Source organism: Drosophila subpulchrella, unplaced genomic scaffold, assembly GCF_014743375.2.
Source record: "Drosophila subpulchrella strain 33 F10 #4 breed RU33 unplaced genomic scaffold, RU_Dsub_v1.1 Primary Assembly Seq24, whole genome shotgun sequence".
Classification (NCBI taxonomy): Eukaryota; Metazoa; Arthropoda; class Insecta; order Diptera; family Drosophilidae; genus Drosophila; species Drosophila subpulchrella.
In genome coordinates, this window is record NW_023665550.1 from 1636459 (window position 1) to 1644867 (window position 8409).

At 41.0% G+C, this 8409-nt stretch overlaps 1 protein-coding gene across 2 annotated transcripts in view; it reads right to left on the reverse strand.

Moving 5' to 3' along the window:
* Positions 1 to 2575, reverse strand: part of LOC119559373 (tyrosine-protein kinase Src42A) — a 79159-nt gene extending 76584 nt beyond the window's left edge. The window contains exon 1 of one of the 2 annotated variants that reach the window (XM_037872415.1): positions 1754 to 2575. In XM_037872415.1, the coding sequence (XP_037728343.1) occupies positions 1754 to 2044 (291 nt within the window). In that variant the 5' untranslated portion in view covers positions 2045 to 2575. The remainder of the gene's footprint in view (positions 1 to 1753) is intronic. The other variant, XM_037872416.1, reaches the window with a different exon arrangement.
* Positions 2576 to 8409: the final 5834 nt, after the last annotated feature.

Here is an 8409-nt window from a genome sequence, read left to right on the forward strand (position 1 = left end):
CATCAGCTAATAAGGTTTGGTAAGTGTAAGTAATCCTAATAGGCTTTGAAAAATACTTAACAGGAAGTCCGAGTCCTTGTCAGAGCTGGTTCTCACATTGACTTTGACATTTGACTCTTTTTTAGTTTTTTTCTTAAGAAATCCCTAAAACATTAACCATTTTTAGTTCCAGTGCTTCGACTGTACAGTCTTGATCATATAAATAGCACAAAAGCAACACTCTATTAGTGAGCACTGCAAAGGCAACATATTAATTAATGGACCAATTTGTTTCCAATTGTGTTCAAAGACATTTTTTCTAAATAAAAATACCATTTTACATCAGTTAGTGCCATGGTTCTAAAGGTAACCAATTTTAAGGCGCTTATTTGTAAATGGATCTGTGCGCGTAAATAGCAAACTTTGGATTTAAATTAGGAAATGTTGCTTCGAGAAATTCTTTTTATAAAAGGTATTATGATTCTTGATTCTTGAAAGCAATCTTATTTGTGTTAAGTCTCGGCAAATGTGACTTGCCACAAAGTATCCAGCCAAGTCTTTGGGTGGGCTTAAAGCCTAGTACTCACATCGACGAAAACCACAAGCTAACCATAGGAGTGAGCGAGACACAATAGGCGGCTAATAGGCGTCCGGTCTGTTTTTCCGCGCGGTACTTATATGAGCTAAGGAAATACCAGAAAAAATATCATACTTCGGTAGTGAATTTCGCTGCTAGCCGCCGCCTATAGAATAAACAAAAGCAAAAGCGGTATGGAAACTGATAATCAAAAATTGAAGGAAAACCCCAAAAACGCCTGCAGAAAGCCAGTGCTGTTGCTCATTATTGTGGGAATTCATCAACAGGAAGCAAAGCCACAACGGGGAAAAACTGCAGAATAGTTGAAGTGCTGGAGGAGATCCACTAGGATTCTATAGGCAAAATGAAAAAAGGGCGCCCGCTAAGGGACAGCTGGAGAAGCCATTACCAGCCATTGCCAGGATGCTGGGCGACTTCCTGCACCATCAGCGAAACAACCCCGTACCCAATCCGGCCCCCACTTTCTCAAGGAACAATATGCCTATTGGGACTCGGAGATGGACTGAAGATGACGGGAAAGATGGCGAAGCATCCGTGGGACGAAAAGGAAACTTTAAACTACTAATTTGCATAAATAAAAACATTCGTTCAACATTCTATTTATTTATATTTATATTTCTTTGTGCACCAGCAGATTTTTCTTTTTTAAATTTCTCCAGTGATTTCTTTTCCGTTCGTCCACAAACCTAGCTGCTTGACAGTAAAACCATGCTCCATGCATTGCGGGTGAACTTTGAAAACTTCGATCACACTACAAAGAATAAGATTTTTCGACTAGTGAAACTCCTAGCCGATCTGACTTTTCGTCGTTGTCCTTGGGAGTACGCATGCATACTCATTTGTTTATTCGTTATACTTACTCACAAGGCTGTAAATATTATTAATAAATGCACATATTGCTATTGCAAAGGAGTGATAAACTTCTCACAGTAGGTGTGAAAAATCTGTTAGTGCAGGAAGGGGAAAACCTCTATGATTTCTGCCTGCTTTGGGCAGCCAGAAAAAATCCTTAATAATTCATTTAGCCCTGTTTTTATTGTGTCACCACCGTGTATTTCGCAACCAAAAGTGGTAGAAATAAAAGCAGTTTTTTGGCGAAGTTAGAAAAAAAAATTACATTTTCCTACGGGTTTTTCCCGCTGAATAAGGCGTGAGTGTGAACGTAGAAAAACTCACCTGTGTGTCATTCAGTATCTCCAGATGCTCTCCCTTCCGGAAGCTTAGATCCTCGTCGGTACGGGCGTCGTAGTCGTAGAGGGCGACGAATATTTTGGCATTGGAGCCCGCAGTGTCGCTCTCCGGGATCTGGGGAACTGGACGGATTTGCTCTGCCGGCTGTCCAGCGTGTGAGGGCATGGGGATCTGTGGCACGCCCACTCCCACGCCGACGGTGGGCGGGTCGTCCAGCTTGATGCGATCGGCTGGTTTGTCCGGCTCGCCCTTTTGGGTGGTGAGGCAGTTGCCCATTGTTGGATGAGTAGTAGTAGTACTGCTAAAAGTCCGATAGCTAAATGCAGTCAATGGAAGCCAAGTTGCAGCGAACGCGTTTACTGTTACTTTCTCTGTTTGTTTATTGCTTATCGCTGCAAGATCATCGCATGGGTGTTGCACTAATTGTTGCTCTCACTCGATCCACTCTCCACCTCAACACTTACAATTTGATTAAGTTTCAGTCGCGTTTTCGCCCAACTCTGTTTTACAGGGCATTAACTAAATTAAATGCTTGTCCACGACCCAGCGTGTGCTTTTGTGTGCGTACGTGAGTGTTTTCTCACTTTTATCTAAATTCGCTAGTGTAGGTCAGTGCGTGGTATAAATGTGTGTGATGATGGGGTGCTGGCAACAAAACAATCGAGCGGACGCAAGAAGAGTTTTCGCTTTGTGAATAAATTGGTTACTTCGCGTGCACTATTTTTCAGCAGGCCTGACAATCGCGTTTACATATTTTACTTAGTTATCGCCTCTTTTCCTTCGCGTTACACAGAGACAGTGTGACCATGCCGAATGCAAGAATAAATACCTATGTATCGTAAAAGATATTAAAGTACTGACGTTCAGACATAGGGTGTTTCTGCATTAAGCCGAGTACTCACATCGACGTACGGCTCCCTCTTACCGCAGGAGCGAGCGTGAGGCAAAGAGGCGGCTAACGCTTTTTGTTGGAGCCTTTTCACTGTTCAAATGAGCTAAGGAAATATCAGATTTCGTGACTGAATTCCGATGAACGTCGTTAACCGCGATGCAAGGAAAAAGAAATTATATATTTGGCTGTGTTTCGGTGTGGAAACAATAATATTAAAATGGAAGGAACAAATTTAAATCCACGGTTAAAACGACCTACAGGAAGGGGATATCACCCTTCCCATAGAGTCCATCCTTTCGAAACGGTTGGGATCTTTGGCAATTGTGAAACTCCGATTCCCACAGGGCACATCAACCGTCTATCATGCGATAACAGCTGATCTGAACAGCTGTGGCTAATAAAAACATAAGTAAACATTGTTGAAGTAGATTCTGCGAGACCAAAATGAATAATTTACCCACCATTTTGGCTGTTGTTCAACAGCAAAATATGAAGCTGCATCAGCTTTTATTGGCAGCCAATTCAGAGGAGTGGAATGACGACGAACTGTAGCTATACGAAATTTTTTCCTGCAAAATGTCAATCAGCAGAAGCTCCATCTTTATAAAGAACATTAGCTTGCCTCCGGAGGCTTGCATATTATCGACTGTAATATTGAAAACAATGAATTATTACAAATACAAGGGCATTTTTTGTTCGTACCTATTGCTTTGGCGCCTTCGATTTTCAAAAGATTCCCGTCATCATTGTTTACGTTTTCGTATTGAATGTTTCACTTTTCAATGTCAAGAAGAAGAATTCAGAGTTGCACCGAAAAAACTTCGCCTAACTATCGCATAAAAGAGTCCGTCAAATTTGGACCTTATGGACCATCCGTTCAACGGGTGGAAGATGGTGGATGGATCTCTGTGGGAAGATGCTTACCACTTTCACTAGTCAAAAAATTTTATTCTTTGTAGTGTGACCGCCATTTTCAGAGTTCACCCACAATAAATGAAGCATGTGTCAAGCAGCTGGGTATGGTGAGAAGCGGAAAACAAATGAATTGCAGCAACTTAAAAAAAAAGGACTCTTTACGTCAAAAAGGCGTTTAATTTCAGGAGGGAGTGTCGAGCGGCAGTTTTATCCAGATGTCTACATCTCGCGCGCTCGTACTGCCGTCCGCTCTCCCTCTCCATCTCTCCCCTAAGTCGCCGCTCCGCACTGGAGCGCTTAAGTTAAGTTAGGCTTAACGAGTTCTTATTTCAAAGTGTACCAAAAAACACCTATGCCCGTCGCGCAAAAATGCCCAAGCTACCCCCGTGTTTTTTGCTTACCCTTCGTTCTTGGGACTTCAACTATTTCAGCGATCAAGCCACCCCGCCCCAACAAGGACTGCTGGTGTACAAAGATATGAAGATAAAAATAACCTCTAAGACTTAGAAAGTATATTTATTTAGTAGATCGTATTATACATTTTCGTCACAAAAGTTGATATCAGAACATTTGTTTGTAGAAGGTGCGATCGTCACCAAATTTTTACCTCGATTAGAGGTGTTAAAGCCGTTTTTGAGGAATAAGAAAACAAGCTAAATAATCTAAAAAAATATATATGGTCATAATTTTAAACGGTTGTTTTTAGAGAAATTATGTTAGAAAGGCGTGCAAAGCATTTCAAAATACCTTTCTTACGACATATAGCAGAAGCCTGTAGTTTTAGTAGTTTACAAGTTACGGGTGAACAAAACGAAGCTATTTATAGCTATTTTCTCGCCAAACTAGCAAGTTTTTCAAAAATTCGTAGAACTAATCTTTCTTGTATTGAGCTGTTTAACATCGTCTAGAATTTTCAGGACTCTAAGATAACACCCCCTTTGGGGGGTGTAACAGAAATCCCTGCCAACCAAATTTCCCCAAATTTGTAAGTCTCCCGTATTTTGGCAGACGTTTTGATAAAATAAACCAACTTACAAATGCTTGCCAAGAATAAAACTTTATTTAAGACAACACTAATGAAATCTATGAACTATCTGCATACTACAATATTTATATGTTCTTCGGGTTATATTTAAAAATCGTCTTGAAAAAATTAGCTAAAAAACCGTCTGCAAACCGTCCAGCCTGACAGTGCTACCAATTTGCTCGAACTTTAAAATATCAAATTTCGGAGTATTTATCGAAATGTTGTGTTAACGAATTATTTATAGAACGGTACTTAGTATTGTAGTAAAAAATAAAACCTATTTCTGGTAAAAATTTCATGTTAAAGCCTAGTACTCACATCGTAGAAAACCGCGAGCTAACTTTAGGAGTGAGCGAGAGGCGGGTCTGTTTTTCAGCGCGGTACTCAGATGAGCTAAGGAAATACCAGAAAAAATACCAGATTTCGCGAGTGAATTTTCGATGAACGCCGTTTGCCGCGGCCCAAAGAAGTAGAAATTTGATCTTTGGCGGTGTTCATGCAGAGGCGGTGGGGAATTTAAAAATTAAAAATTGAGGAAAAACACCCAAAACGGCTAAAGGAGGTCAGTGCAGATGAAAGAGGACGCCTAATCCAAGCTGTTGCCCATTATTGTGGGACTTGACCGACAGGAAGCAATACCACAACGGGGCAAATCCTCAGAATAGTTGAAGCGCGGAAGGAACATGGGACATCGCTCGATCTCCATTGAGAACTCCTTCACCAGCTACTTGGCAGCTATGATGAAGCGGAGATATAGGATGCGCCGGCTTCTATAGGGAGGAGGAAATAAGGTCGCCCGCGAAGGGTCAGCTGGAGGAGCCATTACCAGCCATTATTGGCCAGCTCGGAGCTGGACTACAGCTGGCGCGGGAAAGATGGCGAAGCATCCGTGGGACGAGAAGGAAGCCTTAAACTTCTAATTTACATAAATAAAAACATTCGTTGAAAATTTCATTTATTTTTATTTTAATTTCTTTGTGCTCCAGCAACTCTTCTTTTTTAAATTGCTCCAATTGATTTGTTTTCCGTTTGACAACAGCCCAGCTGCTTGACAGTAAGACCATGCCACATGCATGGCGGGTGAACTTTGAAAACTTCGGGCTCATTACAAGGAATAAGATTTTTCGACTAGTGAAACTCTTAGCCGATCTGAGTACTAGGCTTAAAGGAAGTTGTAGTTATTGAGAAAAATTGCAAAAAGGTGGCAGCACTGTCGTCAAAAATGTCCTATTTTTTGCCGAATAAGAAGCCGGATATGAAGAAGAAGAAAACATGTAAGTAACAATAAACAATTTTTGTTTATTATTAATTTTACCTAATAAACGTTGCTAATTTTCAAGGGTAAACATGGGTAAGCAGCACAAGACGCTATATTCTTGCGATTCATTCTCGAAAATATCTACATTGCCAAAGGATTTACTCGAGGCGACCGCGTCCTTGTGACCACTGCTGTTCAGGGCTGCATGTCATGTTTTTCTTTTATTTTGTACAATATGCGCTCTAAACAAGTATTCTTTTTGTAATTTTGCAAAAAAGCATAACTTAAGTTTAAAACTTATCGGAAAATGGTCCAAATAAGTCAAATAAAAATCGATAATTATTCAATATTCGTTATTTATGTGTATCCAGCCCTTGTCATTTTTCGGTAATTTTTCCGAAAAAAGGAAATCGCTCGAATTTCTGTGATAGCTACGGTTTTGATGGGTTGGTTTCCAAAAATACTTTAATAAAATACTAACTTAGCTTGAATACGATTGAATAACGTTTGTTATAGTCCAATAAAGTTAGTAAACTATTCAAATGCAATTCATGAAAAAGCAACTTAAAAATAACACATTATTTTCCTACGCATGTAAATCCAGGCGAACATACAATATATATTTAGTACTTACCTTATTTTAAAGGAAACAAAACTATTATTATAAATAAACTGTAAAAACTTTCCTTTATTTTATGTTTAAAGACGGATCACAAACAGCCTTAAATTTTTGCATGAACACGTGCTGAAAATAGGCCAAGTTTTTAAAGCTCGCATCCGATCAGGGATGCACTTAAAAGCTAATTCAAAAGCGTTTTTGAGATTTGCAAAGTGTTTCCAATTAAATGTAAAGCCTAGTACTCAGATCGGCTAAGAGTTTCACTAGTCGAAAAATCTTATTCTTTGTAGTGTGACCGAAGTTTTCAAAGTTCACCCGCCATGCATGTAGCATGGTCTTACTGTCAAGCAGCTGGGCTGTTGTCAAACGGAAAACAAATCAATTGGAGCAATTTAAAAAAGAAGAGTCTGCTGGTGCACAAAGTAATTAAAATAAAAATAAATGAAATTTTCAACGAATGTTTTTATTTATGTAAATTAGAAGTTTAAGGCTTCCTTCTCGTCCCACGGATGCTTCGCCATCTTTCCCGCGCCATCTGTAGTTCAGCTCCGAGCTGGCCAATAATGGCTGGTGATGGCTCCTCCAGCTGTCCCTTGGCGGGCGACCTTATTTCCTCCTCCCTATAGAAGCCGGCGCATCCTCTACCTCCGCTCCATCATAGCTGCCAAGTAGCTGGTGAAGGAGTCCTCAATGGAAAGCTCGTCGGAGATCGAGCGATGTCCCATGTTCCTTCGCACTGGTATTCTCTAGTGGATCTCCTCCAGGCCTTCAACTATTCTGCGGATTTGCCCCGTTGTGGTATTGCTTCCTGTCGGTCAAGTCCCACAATAATGGGCAACAGCTTGGATTAGGCGTCCTTTTTCATCTGCACTGACCTTCCTTAGCCGTTTTTGGTGTTTTTCTTCCATTTTTAATTTTTAAATTGCCCACCGCCTCTGCACGAACACCGCCAAAGATTAAATTTCTTATTCTTTGGGCCGCGGCTAACGGCGTTCATCGAAAATTCACTCGCGAAATCTGGTATTTTTTCTGGTATTTCCTTAGCTCATCTGAGTACCGCGCTGAAAAACAGACCCGACGAAAACCTTTAGCCGCCTGTTTGCCTCTCGCTCACTCCTATGGTTAGCTCGCGGTTTTCGTCGATGTGAGTACTAGGCTTAAGCAAAAACAAGGAAGAACGCTATAGTCGAGTACCTCGACTATTAGATACCCGTTACTCAGCTAAAGGGACCAAAGGGAAATGGAGATATGCAAGCATCAAAGCGAGATTGAAATGCGCCACCTATCGGCGGTAGACAGATTTGTAAAAAAATTTTGTATCTAGCATGAAAATGGTGGGCGCCACAGGCTTGGGCGGTTTGTGGGAGTTAGAGTGGGCGTGGCATATTTTCGTAACAAACTTGCGCTGCGCACAAGGCTACGGAATCTAAATCTGAGATCCCAATTCTCTATCCTTGATAGTTTCCGAGATATCCACTGTTATATTTACGATTTTTTGAAGTTTGTGGGCGTAGAAGTGGGCGTGGCAATTTTTGAGTCAATCGATAGGTATTGATGAGAACAATACATTTCAGTTAAAATTTTTATTCTAGCATCAAAACTGTAGGAGCCACAGTTTTGGGCGGTTTGTGGGCGTTAGAGTGGGCGTGGCACTCTACTGAAACAAACTTGCGCTGCGTAAGAAGCTCAGGAATCTGCACGCCAAATCTGAATAGCCTAGCTCTCATAGTTTCCGAGATCTCAGCGTTCATCCGGACAGACAGACGGACAGACGGACAGACGGACAGACGGACATGGCTAGATCGACTCGGCTAGTGATCCTGATCAAGAATATATATACTTTATGGGGTCGGAAACGCTTCCTTCTGTCTGTTACATACTTTCCGACGAATCTAGTATACCCTTTTACTCTACGAGTAACGGGTATAAT